At 45.3% G+C, this 19,299-nt stretch overlaps 2 protein-coding genes across 5 annotated transcripts in view; one reads left to right on the forward strand and one right to left on the reverse strand.

Moving 5' to 3' along the window:
- LOC120960171 (uncharacterized) overlaps positions 1–19,299 on the reverse strand; it is a 284,474-nt gene that overhangs the window by 177,533 nt on the left and 87,642 nt on the right. The window lies entirely within an intron of this gene.
- LOC120960175 (fasciclin-3) overlaps positions 1–19,299 on the forward strand; it is a 100,818-nt gene that overhangs the window by 72,894 nt on the left and 8,625 nt on the right. For all 4 annotated transcript variants that reach the window (XM_040384184.2, XM_040384185.2, XM_040384186.2 and 1 more), the window contains exons 3-8: positions 15,624–15,738; positions 15,814–16,025; positions 16,116–16,244; positions 16,321–16,530; positions 16,602–16,780; positions 16,856–17,117. In XM_040384184.2, the coding sequence (XP_040240118.2) occupies positions 15,624–15,738; positions 15,814–16,025; positions 16,116–16,244; positions 16,321–16,530; positions 16,602–16,780; positions 16,856–17,117 (1,107 nt within the window). The remainder of the gene's footprint in view (positions 1–15,623; positions 15,739–15,813; positions 16,026–16,115; positions 16,245–16,320; positions 16,531–16,601; positions 16,781–16,855; positions 17,118–19,299) is intronic.

Here is a 19,299-nt window from a genome sequence, read left to right on the forward strand (position 1 = left end):
TTTTGGCACGTCGTTGTGTGTGGTTCGTCACTTGTTTGCCACCACCACCATCACGTCATCATCCCGCAGTCGCGCTTCTGGAGTCGTGTTTAGGTAAGTCACGAGAGAAAGAGTGACACCATTTCTCCCAATCACTCTCGTGGAAAGCATTGCATCACAGCTACAACGCGGTCGGTCGTGTCCGACGAAACTTCGGTGGAGGAAAATCCGTCACTTGCTGCGAGCTTCATGATTTAATCATCTCTCAGCATCAACCCCAAAAGGGTGAGGTGTGCCTCTGGTTCACTGCACAACAGACACAACTGCGCGTTATTTCCTGCAGTGTCGAACACTGTGGCGGAAAGAACTGACTGTGCGCTTCCGGTTTTTTGGCGTTTGTCAAGTCTCTGGGGGAACACCGGGCGACGCGGAAGCAGAGTGAAGTTATGTTATTCTGTCGCAAATATTCACCACCACTGCACATCACCACCGACACACTCTAGGCACACGCAAATCAAAATGATGCAATTGTGCTCCCATTTTGGCAATGCGCAGTAGTAGTGTAGTGATGGTGGTCTCCACAGTACGCAAACTGCCGTTTCGACAATTCGAAAAACATATCCTGCAAAACCAGAACATACAAGACCGAAACCCACAGACACAGACGGCATTTCGCTGCCCATTTTCCCTATTTTCCCCGCCCCAAATGTGTCTGTGCGGAGATTGGGCTCTGGATGGCCTAGGGTCGGAAGGGAGGGGGAAAGTAAGAGGCGCAAAAGATGATGTTGTTCGGTGGAAGTCTGCGGGGATAATGTTTATGTTTTTAATTTCTGTCATTGCTGCTACGGCGCTGCAGCTTATGTTTTTTCGAGCGGGGTTGGTTGTTGGAAACAGAAGGGCTGTGGTGGTGTGCTCGATAAACTTTTCACGCACACACAACCCTCCCAAACCCTTCGTCGTTTGCTCCTTCCTCTCCTTTTGCACACACGTACAAACATCCCGGTGCCTATCTTTGGTGCGGCGTGGCATGCGTGTCCTTTGACGACGTTTGCAAATGACAGCCGCAGGAGCTGCGAGGAAATCGGGTCAGGCAAACAGAGGCCACAGATACACACAGAGCACAGGGTGCATGAAGAAGAGACGAAAAAAGGGCTACAACACACACTCACATGAAATAAACAGTTTAAATTAGTGCAAAAGGGTCCGGCCCAACTCTCGTGTGTGCGGGCAGGAACTTTTCAATGAAAAATACACTAAACAGTGTTACCAATCTCTCTCTCTCTAGCTCCCTTCTCGCTTGTCCTGTTTTGCCCTTTGGCTTCGATCCCATCATGTTTCTTGTGTTTGTGAAATTTCCTCCGAAAACCAGCGGCGTGTTTTAAGAGGGCTCGGAAGATCCACCCAGCAGCGCGCCCTAGGTCGCGCAGTAAAAGTAGTCTATTCGTGAGTCGATCGAGTTCGTGTTCTGGAGCGAGTTGGGCAAGCACAGACAGTTCCAGTTCGGTGCTAGGGTGGGCACAACATCATCTCACACTACTCTGGGGCTGAGAAGCATGGAGCAGCAACGTTTCGATGTTGTTGCTTACTACTTCTTTCCCCAGCTGCTACTGCTAGCTTTGGGCTTAGGCGGTGGGAAACTGTTTATGCTAGAAATCGTTATTTATGGGACCGACAAAGTTTTGGCAGCAGTTTTTCCTCTCTTTCTCTGCCCTCTGGGCACTAACCTACCCCACACTCAGCAAGCGGTGTGATAACCATGTCCCATCTGTTTGCTAGGGATTGTGTTTCTACATCCGAAAACACAGCTCGAAAGAATGAGGACGAGCTTTTTGTGTATCGAATTTGCTGTGTGGCATGATAACGTTACTGCTTCTACTACTACTACTACTGCGCACCCTTTTAGTAGTATCCCGTGTTTAGTCAGACAGGGATCCTTTGCCAGCAATGGCAACGCGAAAAGTTAAATTTCAGTCAAATGAAAAACGCTTTCCTTGTCTTCATGTGTGTTTCGCTTTTCGAAAGGTGAAGCCCCAAAAATGCCCTCCCAAAGTGTGTTTCAAAAAGAGCAACACATTTATTCTACGAAACTCGCAGAGGATTCTTCTGCTTTCGCTTTATCATAATAGCAGCGCTTTTGTTTTGCAAAATAGCGATTAGAAGATTAAAAACTTTTCCCTACTAGCAAAAACAAACTCAATAAGCAACTGGCAGTGCCCTAAAAGGGGCAATCGTGTGCGGCACGTTGCATAACTTGAGGCGCAAAAATTACGATGTAGCTTAGTTTGCCTTTCTAATCAGAAATTGTAATATCGGAAGCAAGAAAAAGTCTTAATTAAATTAATTCTTACTTTCGGAACACATGCAAATGCGGAAACGCAAATGCATTCAGTTGCAAGAGATGTGCTTTTCTCTGTACGGTGCGTAACAAATCGCACTCTCTGGATGAGGGTTAACAAAGCGAACAATTGCTATTGATTTACTTCTTGCATCCGTATTTAGTTGCTGTTGCTTTCTATTGCTTTCGTATGCAAATTCGCTACACTGCAGCCTCCGGTAATTTATCACCTCCCAGACCAACCTCCGGGGGCATTATTGAGGCTACGCTTCCGTCCCCAACCAACCGAACGCAAAAGAGAGGGGGGGGCGGAAACTTTGCTTACGACGTTGCAAAATAATTAATACACAGCAGCAGCGCACACCAGCGACCCGGGAGTGCATCGGAGCCCGCGCGCGATTAAGAAGCTGACGGATATTTTAGTCATACTTTCGCGTCTACACCCCGTGGCCCGTCCGCGCATCCCCATCTCGGTTAGGCGTCATAAATTTTCCCCACAGATAAAATTTCCGCGCGAAAAGCAAAACAGACTGAGCGCGCAACTCATTAAAAAGTCAAACTTTCTCTCCTCCTCCTCGACTGTGTGGCGGCTTGCTTACGACATACCGCTGATGCGTTGAGTGCTTCCCGTTTTTACTTTTATTTTTTTGGGAGGGCCGTATCAAATTGAAACCATCTTGCTCTTGTTTTGTCGCACCACGTCGCTGGGGCCTGGCCACCGAGACGTCATCGTGACCATCAAAGATATCAACTTTGAGATGGCGGCGCTGTCTGGTACGGCGTACGGCGACACCGATCACGTTACGACATGACGGAACATCTCCTTGACTCTTGGCTGGCTGGCTGACGGGCGACGACGGGCTGCCGCCAGCGGTACGTGCGAACGTGTGTAAACTGAATTAAAAGTGTTGTTGCTTTTCACACAACACCTCTCTCGAGGAAGGGCGAGAAAGCTTTACTCTACCCGGGGCAGCGAAGCAAACCCCAAGGAAAAACAGTAATCGAACAAACTTTAAAGCGATATCAGCAGGCAAATAAATAACGACAACGGTGTGTGTTATTTTATTTCCGATAAAGTTATGCACTTTTGACGCGTCTCGATTGTGACGTGTATACTGGTGGTGCTAGTGGGATTACGTTTGAAAATAGTTGAAGTGTGTTTGTTTTGATGTATGCGAAACCGGGGAAAACTCTTCATCATCGGTCGCCACTTTTCAATGTCGGCAGGGTATAAAGTGAATGTTGTCTCGAGACGCAGCAGCTAAACGTTTGGGGAAGGAGTATAAAATGATAGGTTTAATTACTGGCAGCACCAGAGGCAGCCAGTCAGGACGGGTTTTGCGATGACCCACGTTGAAAGGTTGTCGAACCTCCCGTCTCGCCACCTTGAAGAGTGAAAGGAATGTGGAAAAAATAATAACAAGCTCTTCTCCTTCAAACACATAGGTGGATTAGGCGCGTGTGCGGGAATTTATATCATTAGAGAAATATTTAAAATGATAACAGGTATTAAGAAGCCCGTTTATAGGACGATGAAAGCAACGTGTGTTTACGGTCGATGGCGAAAGATGTTGATGATGTCCCTCTAGTTGCATTTGAGATGGCGAGAGTTTAATTGCAACCTTTCAATTAAGTAGCATTTGCAGAAGAACGGGTTTTGTTTTCGTGTTAATGAACGGGTCTAATAAGAGAACTTTCTTATTTTATTGATAAAAAGAAGTAACATTTATTAGGTTCCAAAGTTGTTTAATAGCAGAAGATGAATAAGTGAGACAAATATGGAGAAATTAGGCTTTACATTGGGCTTATTAGACGGAGTCAAAGTTAGCAAACAGTTCCCAATTATTGCATAAACTTAAAGCCTAAAGAAACCTAAAAATACAAATCGTACAACAAATTTTAATGACAATTTTTGTCTTCTCTTTCATTGCAGGTAATAACCGAAAAAATGACTTCCAATCAACGAATGGACGTAATCAGATTGGAGCATCCATTTCTTCTGGAGACAAAACTTCCCAAGTATATCCTACAATTTGGAATTCCAACTATCATCTCCAACATATAATTACTCCTCAATTTAAAGACATTGCAACAAACATCGTACACTATTTCTGTTATCTCAATCAGACGTGTGCCGTGTCATTACGGATTTTCGGACAACAGCAGTACTCTCAGCAAATCAGGTCATCATTGTTTAAACTGTGTGCCTATCTGCTGCCGCTGTTAGTCTGCCCGGAAAGATGCTAAAACTTGACAAACACACCTTTACGATGGCTCACTTTCTCTCGGCTCTGATTGCAATGATCTTGATTATTGTTTTATGTTTTGTTTTTATTGTCTCTTGTCTGTTATCTTTAAACTACATCATCAGCTCTGTAGCACACACCTCTCACACCACACTGCGTACAGCTGCGGAATAGGAGCAATCGAGTCGACAAAACGACAAACAAATCCAACAATGGAAATGGCATTTTCGCGATGATGTGATAAACTTTATGCCGCAGTAGTGTCCAACGTTTTATTCCCACTGCTTGGGAAAAGGCAAATTGTTGCTAGTCAGCAAGGTATGAGGGGCTCTAACTCTCCTCTACCTTTCCATCCCTGGATAGAGCGCCATCACTCAATCATAATCGATTGACGCGCGGGGTGGTAACTTATGCAAGGAAAGGAGAGGCGTGGTACTGTTATTTTACTTCGCACTTCATCAGTGTCTCATCTCCACGCCCGGGAAAAGGGAGAGCACTTGAAAGATGAGTGTACAAAGAAAACAAGAAAACTCTCAAAACGTGTCAATGATGACTTGCTCTGGTGGTGAACGTTGAGCTACAGCTACGGCTGCTATGTTGCTATGAAGAAGAGCACATTCGGTGTAGGCCTACTGAATCCCCCCCTCTCTCCCTGCTACATGACTGAACGCTGAAGAGGGTAGACCTCAAAACACAACAACTACAGGTCATCCTGCGCACATTCATATTAAACGACAGCAGCAACAACAGCATCAAAAATGGACCGTTTTATCCCTCCGTCGGTTTTGCGGCGCATCATCATCTTCGCCCGGTGTGTTCATCTCCATTTCAATTTTTGCCACGAAAACCGCGAACTCCTCCGTCTCCTTCGGTCCTCTGGTTGAATGAAGTGGAAATGATTTTCCTTTCACTTCATTTGACCTGCCCGAAAATGTCGCAACCGGTCGGTTTCTTCTCTCTATATCTCTTTCTGTGCTCGCTCTCTGTACGTGTTTACCTTCTCGGAAGTGCGGGCGGCATATTTGATGCGCGAATGATGGGAAGGTAAAGTTCATAATCTTTCTGGACGGATCTGCGCTGCCGCTTGTGTCCCCGCACCGGTGGCGTTTCCAACTTTTCAACGCCTCGCGGCCGACCGACTATAAACAACAATCCTCAATGTCATCACACACAGAAAGGCACACTTGTCGCGAATGATAGTCTATTTTGTTTTCCTTTTTTTGCTGTCTAGATCCTTCTTTCGGCAAGCATCCTAGCGAGCACTCTTGTAGCCGACTTCAAATGGCGTCGTCCTGCCAACCGACAGTTCAATTTCGCTAGACAAAGTTATTTTGAAGTCGACGAGTAGACGACGACGGTTTATCCTCCACGTGGTGGTGGTGGTGGTGGTGTGGCGTGTGTTCCATCAATCTGCGACCAATTGCCGTCGGTCGATCAAGCGTCAAGAATTGTCAACCCGACAGCGCACAGTGCTGTCTATCATAGGCCCTGGCTGGACCCGTCTCCCGGGTTTTCTCGCGACAGTCGCCAGAAGGTGGAAAGTTGTCAACGGCGGAAGTGAATGTTTTTTCTCTCTCTCTCTTTTCTGCCATTCTTTGTTCTCCATTTGCGCCTGATTGTTATCGAGAGGAGCTGAGAGATGCAGACAAAAAAAGGACAAATGAATCCTTGACAGAAACAGTGGAGAGAGATTAGTACGTGCAAATTGAGCAGAATGTCCAATTAGAACCGATTGCCGGGGATGGGGACGAACGTGGCGAGCTCTGATGATTGTCGCGAGGATAATTCTCAGATTAAATGGACAAAATGGGTACAAGGCATTTTTGGAATTGATTATTCAGATTCATGAAGTAATCTTGGTGTAGAGGTACATTTCGATGGATTAAAGCAAAATTGAGAACAAACGATGCCTTAAACGAAGATATCAGAATTGGAGGAATTTCGTCGCATTAGTATCTGGTTCCATTTTCGGTACGAATGTCCAAATTCTTAGAACAATATCTCTCCAACAAAAAAACAAGTAGTCTGGAGGTCAATAACATTGTCCACTACTCAGTATCTAGTTCACGGTTTAGTGCACCAGTTCACGGTGGCATAATTGCAGGTGAAAGCCACCAATCGACCTAATCGCAAGCGCACGGAGGGGAATGAGTTGTTAATGGTTAGTTCAAAGCTTGCCGAAGAAAATCACAACTTCAGAAGATCGGAGAAGGGGGGTATCGATCGGGTGGCTTCGAGGAGGAAGGTTCGATCCAGATCCAGAGATGCGGTTGTGTTCCATTGCACGCCACAAATAATGAGCACTGACATTATTATAGTCCAGTGCATTAGTATGTTAATGATGGCGGGCTGGTGGTGGTGTGTGGTGCAAATTGATTCGGCTAGCTTCGGTTTTCGGACACAAGCGCACTGCCGTCACGGAATTGGAACTCGGAAGGAACGGCGTTTTACTTGAGCGATCATCCGCGTGGGGGGCGCGCAATGTGTCCCCGTTGTAGATGACGAACAGAATCGACCTAGAAATGTGGTGGTGTTGGTAGATTACGGTTCTTTGTCGCATGGGCCGGGCCCGTTGTTCGGTTCATTCAGCCGTAACGTCGTCGGTGGTTTGCCGTAACCTAGGAGGGAGGCCGATAGCAGAGCTATTACTGACAGCAGCAGTAAAGCCCCAGTGTTTTTTATTACCCTTAAAGTGTGCATAAATCTCATCTATGGGTGGATCAAGAAAAGGAAGGAAGGGAAGGGAAGGGCGGTGTGTACCGTAATCGCTAATCGGTCCATTTGCTCTTCCCGGGCGCTGTGACGGTTGAGGTCATTCAACGTTTCGGCGCGTAGAATCATCCTGCCTAGTATATATTTCCCCCAGATTCCAATGCATGCCAGGCGGGAAAACCACAAACATTAAATTAAACGGATTGAGCAGCGAGTAATAAACGATACGTTATCAGCGGTGCGTAACGTACTTGAATGGTTGAAGGTTGTATTTGGTTGGGTGGTAGGTATATAGGGAAAATACTTCCATTCGTTGATATTGATTAAATTTGCCAAGCACACGCGTGATTAGTGTGTCCTGTCAATCGAGCTTGTCAAATGTCTTCGTTTCTCCGGAAAATTCTACACATGAAAATTCTATATTCTATACCATTTAGCTTCAACAACACTCACATACACTGTAAAATAATGATCTCCCCAACGGGAACGAAATTAAACCATCTTCCGAAAGGACAAAAAAACACTCCAGTGTAAACTCAACAACAGCGGGGCTTTTGTCTTCTCCATCATCGTTTGCATGCTCTTTATTGCAGTAATAGTTTCCTCTTCGTTTCAAAAATAGAGGATATAAAAACCCCTAAAACAAAACAAAAAACAACGCCACAGAATGAGTTTAAAAGCATACGAGAGGAGATCCACAACTCTAGCGTCTCATCATTTTCCAACTATCGTTACCTAGTTACCGGAACCATCAAAGAGCTTGTTGTCTGGGATACCGGGATAGAAAATAACAGGGACGTGGTGATGAGGAGCTGTGTAGCCTTCTGCTGTAAGGGATTTAGCCTGTTCACCCTGTTTGATGTTCATATTGTAACCTACTGGTGTATGTGTATGTATGTCCCTTCTCCCAAGAATGGGTAGAAATTCGAAGCAGATCGGTTTTATTGCCGGCGGGGCAGTTACTGCTGCTACTGCTGCTGCAAGGTGCCATCGAGTATAATGCTCTTTCCCATGCGCTGCATGCTGAAACCGGATGATACTTGCAAAGGATATACAGACAAACAACCTAACCAAAAAAAAAAGGCGGACGAGATAGTTTCCGATGGTCTGACGGAAGTCAAAAAGCGGAAACTGAGTGGTGTGCTAATTTTTTTTTGTGTGTGAACGTTGCGCTTGCATTTAAGACCTCTGCAAGGAAAGGATGTAACAGGGTCCAGGAACATAGCTCTCCACCAGTAACCATCTCCCTTTGCTTCATCTATCCCTGGACGCTGATCAAGTTGATGTCCCTTTCTTCCCTTTCCTCTCAATAAAATGGCAAAAAAGTGGCAAAAACAGCTTGGGATAGAATTTCGGCAGCAGCGGTAGCAGTAACGCCTCGGGACAATTTCTATCCATTGATAGTGCGCCCGTACTCGTCCCCACAACCACTGCTGCACTTGCTGTAACTTTGTTGCAGTGTGGTCCTTTTTCTGCCTTTCTCGCTTCCGCATTCTCCCGGTGGACTAATAATAGCGAGAGATGGTCTCGGGGAGCATCATTCAACGCTATCCCTTCGTGACTTTTTTTTGTTGTTGCCCCATACCATCGCTCACTAACCAACGTGACCGAATATAGAAACTGACATTTTATCCCATTGTGTCTCTCTACGTGTATGTGTATGGTACACTGGTTGCTCCTGGCTGTGCGCTTTCCACCCCGCTTCCCATCATTCTTCAACTCGCCCCCTTTTGGTTCCACCAGCCACACACGTGTGGGACAAACGATATATCCATAATGCTTTTTCGGCCCCAAAGCTAGAAGCCAGAAGCAGAAACCGAATCCTTTTTGACACTAGTATCCTCCCACTGCCACAGCATCCACACCATGGGAACCGCTCTTCTTCCCGGACTGAACCAAACTCCCCTTTCCCCGAGAACAAAAAAAACCCACCACGAAAAAGCTGCACGCGAACTACAATAAATTTTATTTAACTGACAGCAAATGACAGCGGCAAAAATATGATACGTAGCTTCTGCAACTACCACTACTACCACTGCTACTACACGGATTGTGCCGGTGGTGGCTCGTTGTACACTGCCCTACTTACAGCAGCAGTGGCCCGCCGTGTTGTCCGCCACAGATTTCGGTGTCCACTGGTTCGTGCTCGCTCTATTTTGCGATGCCCTTTTTCCTACCCGAACAAAAAAACTTTTGGGGGTTGTGTGTTCGCTTTATCCCCACCATGCTGGCGGTCAGATCGGTCAGTCGGTCAGCGAGGAGCGAGCGGGTTGTTGTGGTGGGTGGTGTATAGATATATCTCATCTTCCATCCATAGCAGCCGGACGACGCGCAGCAGCAGCAGCGAAACCCATCGCCTACAGCATCGAAAGGATATTTCATTTGCCAGTCTTTCGGTGTGTTGTGTCCACCCACTATGTGTGGATGGGGTGTGGGGGTATCTGTTGCCCAGTGGTTCGAGTGTGCAACTGTTTCCTTCCCTTACGGTAGCGCGCCGCGCGTCTCTTGCATTACGGCGACAGTGCGAGCCCCAAAAGCCTAGTCCCGGAAGATGGACAATATTACATCGTGCGCGTGTGTGTCTGTTTCCCCCCTTGTGTTTGGGATAAACTCCGTCGGCACATTTATAGTACGAACGAATGTTTTTATCCATCCTAACTCGCGCATTCCCTCTCCCTCTAGTTATAGCTAACATCAGGGTCCCGTTTTCCGCGCCTGGCTCGTTACTGGCGCATTCTTGACGCCTGCGGGAGAAAATAGGGACCAAGCATTGTTGCGCACTTCGTCGGATCGGAGGAAGCAATTGTGCACTCAAAACTTTCTCCTCTGGTGTAAAACACACATCAATGTTCGATGCGCTATGATGGCGGCGAAGGCATGCATTCGAATATGCTTCGAATTAGGAAGTGAAACGATGGTACGCTTTTGGGTGATTTATGGCGGACGGAGCCAATCCCAAATTTGATTTTAGTTTGCACAGCAAAAAAGCTAAAAAGCTCAGCTCAGCTAATTCACGGCAAAGCATTCGAGTAACTTTTAGTCCATTGGAATTGGAGTATGTATTACAGTGGGAATACTGATACGTAACTAATTAGATTAATTGAAATTCTTCGTACTTCGTAAGGAGTCATCCATAAACTACGTAACACATACTGGTCACCAGCGAAATTTGGTGTTGTAATGTTGGTGTTGCTTGGTTTTTGTAATTATTTGTTAGATGATAAGGATCCATTCATAAACTACGTAACGCTCACTTAGGGAAGCGAAGCAGAATATATTGAGCCACGCAAAAACGATATGCTTAAAATTCAAATTAGGATTAAAAAGATTTCAATACAATTAAATAAAATGTTTTGCATGCAAAATATATTCTATTACGTAATATATGGAGGTCACTTAAGAACCTTTTTTATGTATTTCTTATTTCACTTGTAAGTATTTGGACTCAATTGATCGAGGCTGTGTTAAAAAAATGAATAAATTTAAAAGAATCCACATCAATTATGATCTTGTTAAAGCCAAACTGCTATCTGGAAGATAGGAATGAAAATGCCCCATAATTGCTTAGTAATACTCTGTGCCAATTGTCGCTGTCATTGTTTCGCTCAACTATTTGTCTTATTAACGCTAGCAATAATTAATTTAAATTTGTCCTGGAAATATCTCATTATTGCAATGAGCCAATGAGCCGCAACGATGCAATTTTTTGTATGCAAACTCTCCCCATTTTACATTTCGATCGATTGCGTTCTTTGTTGGAGCTGAAAATTCCCAGAAAGGTTGCTCCTGCTGCTGCTGACATACTGCTGATAATTATTTTCTACCAAACAACGAACCAATGCGAGCTCCTTTGCGCGAATCAAATATCAATCAATTAACAATTTTGTCGGTTTTATTTTTCGACATATTAATAAAACACACCCATACTATGTATGCTGCCTCCGGTCGGGTATGGAAAGCTCCCAATTACACGACAATATGCAATTCCATTATAATCCTTCCAGGCCGCGGGGCAGCAGTGCGCCCGTCGAGTCAATATCACGCGACACGAGTAAACGCATAACGAACGAAAGTGGGTTCGTTTGATGTTTTTGTTTTCCTCAGTCCACTTGTCACATTTCTGGCCCAGGCAGTCTTCTCATAAACGTGGAAACTCTGTGGCGCGCTCTTGGTAGACTTCATTCTACTGCTGCTGCTGCTGCAGTGAACAACAATATATTTGGTTGGCAACTGCAAAAACAGCAACGCAGCACCCAACACGGAAGCAATAAGGCTTTTTTCCACTGCTTTCCTTCCTGCAACTGAATTGCACTGTGGCGGCAGTAGAAAAATTTTTTGGGAAAACACGGCACAGTAAGGAACGCCGATCCTCATCTCATACGCGAGCCATCAGAGGCAACAGTAGGGTCTGTGTGTTTTATGTATGAAAATCGATTGATATTGCAATCGTTCCCTAGGACCCGGGCGCTGGTCAGTTCGTCTAATAGTCTCCCGTGTGACCGTCCCCGGACAAAGAGAGAGAGAGAGAGAGAGTTCAAAGAAGTTCATCGAAAAGCAGCTAGACGCGAGCGCGCGCAACGGTGAAAAAGCGTACAAGCGCGTAGAGCGCGGAAATGTACCACCAGCAACACGCACACAATAAAGTCATTGCAATCTTTTTCTACTCTTCCTTCCCTTTCCTGCCCCTTTACAGGGCGGTCTAGTGTGAGATGCCATTTGTTACACAGGGGCCTCGTTTTCCAATTTCATCACAACGGCAGCCCTCCGGGAGGGCGCTGTCCTTGTCGTGTGCCAGGTTGTTCAAACAATCGATGGAACTGGCCGATGTAGCTGTAGCTGGACGGCAACGACGACGAAGAGTGTGTGTGATCGCCAATAACCCATTGACCATGCACTGTAGTTTCCCACGGATGGATGTTAGGACGAAAAAAGGGCCCCGGAAAGGCGTAAACTGGGCAAAGAAAAACGCTTTTCCTCGTAGTGCTGTTGGGTCGTGTGTACGATTGGAATGCCAGAAAAAGGGAGGAAGCACGCACACTCAAACACCCAATGTACAAAGGTTACACGCGACTAGCATACCGATTGTGGTCTTAGACACGGGGTTGTCGTTCGCCGTACGTTCGCACAGGATAAAAATCGTTTTCGGTTGGTGTGTGTGTGTGTATGTGCCAACCAATTCGCAAACCACCATTTGCTGCCAGTTTGGGAAGTAGCAAAAAAAGGGGAAAAGAATGCGCCCATATCTGGGTGGGCTGCACAAAAACCGCGCAAGGCTTGCTGCAATCGAAAGCACTCGTCAAAAAGAAAAAGCTTCTTTGCCATTGGAGCAGAGTTGCGTCGGTCGTATACAGCTGTTAGAATGCTCTGCAGTCATTTCGGGAGAAGACACAAAAAACCTTCTTCACTAGACAACAACGGAAAGAAGATAGAGAGAGAGTGTGGGACACAGATAAGAGCAAAGGGCACACAGTTCTCGCGCCCGCAAAGGGATGAAAATGTAGTCAGATGTGTACGTTAGCCAGCAAACAAGCGTTTTTTTTGCGAAAGGGATCAGACGAATTGTGTACCAACGACTACAACCAAGTACCCCACGAAGAAAAAAAAAATGCTAGACACACTTCAGAACAAAAAATAACACACCAAACCGGCATAGAAAAAGCGACTTAATGGAAGAGAAGCTCCCTAGCAAATGCGAACAGCTCCTCACAACCACCGAGAACGGGGTCAAAGCAACATCGTGTTCAGTATTCATCTCGATCGCCGAGTCGGGTCGGTCCGGGTGGAAAATGGTTGTGTTATCCCTTGTGTAAGGAGAGACTATGTGTGTTGCCGATTGGGAAGATCGTTTATGTATGCAAATAGGAAACTGGAGGATACTAATGGCTAGATGAGCGCAGTTTTTTTTTGGTATTGTTGTTCGTACGTTTTATGATTCAAAACCTTAGTAGAAGCATGTTGTGCTTTGCTTTTCGCGGAATTGAGAGATAATCTCTAGAAATTTGTTTTACTTCGCCTAAATGTTTGCCAAGCTTTTGTGCGAGAAACTATCATGAAAACCCCCTTCCATTGTACTTTATTTCAACAAACCATGCCATGCTCAATCAAATGTAACTCCTATTGCGTTTGTTGCTCTTCAGCAGTGCTTCCCAGGGAAAAGTCCCTTTGGGACAGCAGAAAATATTCCTGTTTATGAGATGTATAAATTTAATTTTCGGTCTCCGGTCTCGTAGTACAGTCGTCAACTCGTACGACTTAATAACATGCCCGTCATGGGTTCGATCCCCAAATAGACCGTGCCGCCATACGTAGGATTGACTATCCTGCTATGGGGGGGAATCAATTAGTCACTGAAAGCCAAGTCCACAAGTGGGTACAGGCAGGCCTTGACCGACATCGGTTGTTGAGCCAAAGAAGAAGAAGAAGAAATTTAATTTTTATTATTTTTTTATTGTAAAATTAACTAATAAATTGGACTCGTACTACTTAAAACTGATACCTTCTTCCACATTAGGTTTAAAACTGTTGGTTTGATTGGACGATTGGACGCTATTTAAGCTATGAAATTGTAAGGAAAATTGCTGCATTTTTTTACTTATTTCAAAGCATATATTTAGCAAACCGCAATAACACTCCCTTTCTTTTGTGGAATCAAACTGCTAGAACGGCTTCTAAAAAGCCCAGTTTACAATAATCATTTGTCTCCCGCTTTTTGGAAGATAACTACCATTGTTTCACCTTTTTCCACCTCTTTCCAAGTAAATTAGAGCTTTTAAAACAATTGCATCATTTCATTGAGTTTTCTAATGAGAAGCTGTTTATGTCGTGATTTAAAAGCAATGAAAAGAGGAAAATCATGTTTATTGATTCTGAGGATTCCCAATTCTAATTCCTGGGAACGAAAATTTAAGCAATAACACATCTAAAAAACCTAAAACGAAGGTCTGCAAATGATCAAACAAGAAAAATAACACTTGAAAATAGCAAATGTTGCTGAGAAGAAGTCGCCCCAAGGGTCATGATATGTCCATGATTGTCTTCAAATAGAAATACCCTGCCGATCAGGATGTCCGTCAATTTCCTCAGCATTAACACATATTTTTTGTTAGCTCATTACAACCATCCATTTTTAGCCCCGAAAACCTCTTTAAACATTTACATGGTTTTACAGTTTTTTTTTTCGTTTAGTGCACCCATTATCCTGCACCCATCAGCGGATTAATCATATTTAAAAAATGATCACTGATTGAAAAAAAAATTGGGAACCACTGCACTACATTAACATAGTTAAACAAAAGCATAATTTAAAATGCAAAATAATCTCATCAGCGAATTCATTCAGAGCGAGCTCTTTTGCTCCACTTTCCTATCACATAATCACTCATTGAACTAGCACAAAACACACACAAAAGAATGTTTGATTATAAAGCACACCACCTCTAACGCGTCTAATGCAAAAATGGCTGCTGCAATTGTTTTGGCTGCATCGGCAATTTCATGTAACAGTCAGAGAGTGTGCGCGATGCTCTCTACCCGTCCCGCCACTCTTCAACCATGAACAAGCAGCAGCACAAAGAACAAAAGCTTTAATTAACTAATCAGTCTCGACGATGATGATGGTTACGGAATGATAACAATTTGGCCCAACTCGTGGGGTGGTGTTTGAAAGAGCATAGATACAGCCACATAGACACGAATGTTGAATGTGCTGACATGTAGGATGGGGGTGTAAAGGAAAGGAAGGGGCTGTTATGCTGATGTTATCCTTGCTGCCTAAAAATTCCCTTGCGCTCGCTCGCTATCTCTCTCCTACACCCGCCGGAAACGTCTCTCCCCACCACACACACACAGACAAAAGCTCCCTTTTTCCATTACGCGGGAAGCCGTGATTTAATTTTTGCGGATGAGCTACAGCTTTTGCCGATGGAAGAGGATTTAGCTCCAGCCCCTGATGGGTGGCCTGTGTGTCGGCCCGAGTCATCATTATCATCATCCTACGATTATCTACAAATGAATCATCACTTCAGTGAGTTGTAGGCAATTTTAATTAGGGATTAGACTGAAAGGAGACCTGTGCAGGGAGAGAGAGAGAGAAAGAGTCCATGATCTGCGTGAAATTGGATTATTTAGTTAGGATTTGGGTTATCCTCGAGCGTTTGTTTTTTGTTCTTATCTTCCTATTCATTTGGTGTGGAAATCCGATCGAAATATTGTGATTAGATTAATTAGCAGCAGCAGCGCGGCATTGAATTGTAGATATTGAAAAATGAGGTGCTGTTTTGAAAATCGCAATATTCCAATTATTCTGATTTGTTGGACTAATTTATGTTTATTTCTGTTCTCTTCACCTACAGCCACCACCACACACGCACAGGTCGTCGACACAGAGCCACGATCGATCACAGTGGTCGAGAATCAGGAAAACGTTGAGCTTCACTGTCGGATAGGCCGTCCGGCTCAACTTTGCCTGTAAGTGTTTCAAAGTTGCAAATTTGTACTTTACCAGCTAAACTGATCCTTTCTCCCGCTTCTCTTCCCACGCAGCATACGGATGCCCGGCCTCAATGATCAGATTGCGCTGAGTCCGACGGAAAAGTCGCCCGTTGCCGGCTATCACTACCACGGCGAAGGGCTGGACAAGGGCTCGTGCGGTGTGCGCATCGACCGTGTCACTGCCGACAATGCGGGACTCATGAACTGCACACTGTTCGTGGACGGACGAGGGCTGACCGGCTCGATCGAGATTGTAGTAGCATGTAAGTACACGCTCTAGTTGAGGTGGGGGGAAAACAGCGAGAAGCAAGAATTAATTTACATTTCTGCATTTTCTTCCCTTTTATTATTAGTCCCACCACAACAGCCCGTGATTGAGGTGGTCCAGGGCAATTTGGCCAACGTGGAAGTGAACAGTCAGCTGATGTTCCGATGCACGGCGGAACGCGGCAACCCGGCAGCAAACCTTTCCTGGTTTTTGGGTACGTATCGAGGCCTGCTGTAAGTGATTTCTGTAACGACGCTATTAACCGGACGCACTTTGTTTCTTCCATGCAGACCAGGAACAGATCTACGAGGGTGTACAGTTCCCGGAAGCGCCGGAGGAGTACTATGACGAGCGCTCCAATAAGCATATGTTCACTGCGACCTCCACCCTGAAGCGCGCCGTTCGTGCGGAAGACAATGGCAAACGCTTGACCTGCCAGGCACAGCATCTCGCCTATCCGGAAGGTGTTTCGCGCACGGATCTCATCCTGGACGTAAACTGTGAGTGGCTTCTGTGATGCTTCTTCAATAAAGGAAGAGAGTGACTAAAGCTTTTTTTTTAACTCCAACAGTCCAACCACAAGCCCTGCCCGACCAGGTCGTCTACGGACTGCAGCTGGGACGTACGGCTACGGCAAGCATGGTCATCAAGGCGAACCCGTCGCCCCACGTCATGTGGAACATTGACGGCACAGACTACCATCAAGGCACGGAACAGGGCCGGTACGCGGTACCGATTCCGGAAGCTCTGGTAAGACAGCTCGATAGTTTCCTTCCCCGTTCCAAGCAATGCGAATTAACACACATCCGGCTTCCTTCTTTGCAGGGCAACAATCGCTACAACGTGTCGCTCACCATCGCCGGCCTGACGCTGGAAGATCTGTCCAAAACGTACGTGCTGCGCGCCTCCAACAACTTCGGCGTGGAAGAGTACCGCCTTACCCTGCGCTCGCAGGACGAAGTGTTCAGCGAGTCGAGCAGCTTCGGCACCGGCGAGATCGTCGGGCTCGTGCTGGCCGTCGTGATCGTGCTGCTCGCCGTTGCGCTGATCGTGGGAGCCCGTGCAACCGGCAGATGGTGCTTCCGTGGTAAGTTTAATCCGATTTGAAGCGCAGTGTGCCATTTATTTTTGCCAACGATATCGCGCCAACAATACACACAATCAAACGCACAAAAGCCCTCTTTTGGAGGGGTAAATATAACTGCACACTAATATACCTCATGCCTTGGCGGAAGTAAACTAACCTCAAACAAACAAGAAGCACACAAGCGCGAGAGAACGTGTGGGTTGTGTAGCACCCCCTCGCCCCAATCCGTCCCAGTAACAAGCAAATTGATTCCTTACCGAATACTTTACATACTCCATCAACTCTCACAAGCACACAATACCGCAGGCGAGCGCGAAGTACCGTAGGTTGGGAGAGAGACAGACAGACAGAGTAACAAGACCGCATGCCTCTCTGTAAGGGTCACAAGTAAGTCAAGAAATGCAAGCTTGACAGTGTCATCACCACCGCCTCCAGTGCGTTTTGTCCATCTGCATCTCACGCTCATAAAAGCTTTGCGCCTTAAAAAGAATAATCGTTTCGTGTTGAGTTATTTCGCTTTTTAATTATTGTTTAAAAACTCTTCTCATTCATCATGGATTGAGTTTGAATGTCACAAAAACACCCCATTTTTGCCTCATGCGCTGTGTTACACAGTTGGAAAAGAAACATTCCCTCTTGCACCAAGCAGCGTCGGAAGCTTTTCCCCATGCACATCCCTGCACACAACCTCCAATCACATTTGAAAGCGAAAAGTACACCCAAGAAGATAAAAATATTGGCAAAGAATGTCATATTGCACACATGGCTGAAGATGCACACCAACATAGCGTCACCCAAACACGCGCTTCAGCTACATTCCGTTTCACTTGTCTCGTTGGTTCACCTCCTTTGCCCAAACCTTTCTTACGCTGAGAGAAATTTGCTCCCATTGTTTTTTTTTTGTTATATTTTCACGGTATTATGTTTCCCATTCCCAATAGAACGCATTTCCTCGAAATTATCCCTCCCCCAATGTTGTGTGTGTGTGTGTGTGGTACATGTGTTTCCTTGAATTTACCATGTTCATATCTTTGTTTTCGTGTGAAACGGATCCTTTAACCGTCATTCTTTTCTTTTCCCCCACTTTCCCATTTTCTTTCTCTTTCTCTCTCTTCCTGCTCTTTCTCCTACTCGTTTCTTCTCTATTTTTCTCTCTCTCCTTACAGTCAGCTTGTATCAGTAGTAGTCGTTACAGTAACGCATAGAGTAACACTACGAGCACAAAGCTCACACACGATGATGATGATGATGTCTTATCCGAGCTGTGTGTTTAGCAGTAGGGCAAAATGCCGTTTTTGTGTTTTAGAAGTATTTTACTCTCCCCCTCACCACACACACTCTCTCACTCCGTCCAAATGTATACAATCAGTGTCGTGAAGATGTTACGCGTTACACAAACCCATCCATACATACTCTAGCGAATAAGTGATCACGATAATCTTAGACAAGAAAGATATACAACCTTTTGATAGGCTTTTCTGTAATGCAGCTCTCGCTCTCTCTCAAAATGTGTTCAGTTTAGGAGGGGAAGAAACAAAACCCCCCGCGTGCCTTTGGTGTCTCTCGCGATGGTGGAGTGCACCACGGCGATGTGTGTTCTCACAGTAATGTATTGTGTTGTGTGTCTGTGTATGTGTATTTTGGTGTCAAATGAGATTATAGAATTTTCCTCGTACTTATCACAGCACTGCTGGATGTAAAACAAGCAAAGACAAATCGTTACAAACTTATTACTCTCCCTCCCCATAAAAGGGGGCAAGATATGCTAATGTTTAAAACTGCCTACCCGAGCTTTTAAGCGAAGCAAAGCGACCAAAAGACAAACTGTTCTAGCAATCACACACACACACACACACGCGTGCGCAACCATGACAAAAGTAATGGCGGGAGAGTAATTAATTATAGGCAAGCGCAAGTATAAGCGCAAAACCAACCTCCGTTTTACGCAAACAAAACAGCGCAAGGAGTGGCAGCAAAAGCAAAGCACCATTGTAGTCGCTTAATGAGTAACAATGAAAAGAAAAGCATTATTTTAAGCTTAAGCTAATTTATTCCGACTAGTTCTGGGGCAAAAATGCTCCTTTTTCCCACTTCGCTCTAAAAGTAGTACTAGCAGGAAGTTTAGTAGTGCTGCTGAGAGGAGAAAGTTTAGTGCCAGGTCTGGAAATGGGAAGAAAAGCTG

Source organism: Anopheles coluzzii, chromosome 3 (genome assembly GCF_943734685.1).
Source record: "Anopheles coluzzii chromosome 3, AcolN3, whole genome shotgun sequence".
NCBI classification, from domain to species: Eukaryota; Metazoa; Arthropoda; class Insecta; order Diptera; family Culicidae; genus Anopheles; species Anopheles coluzzii.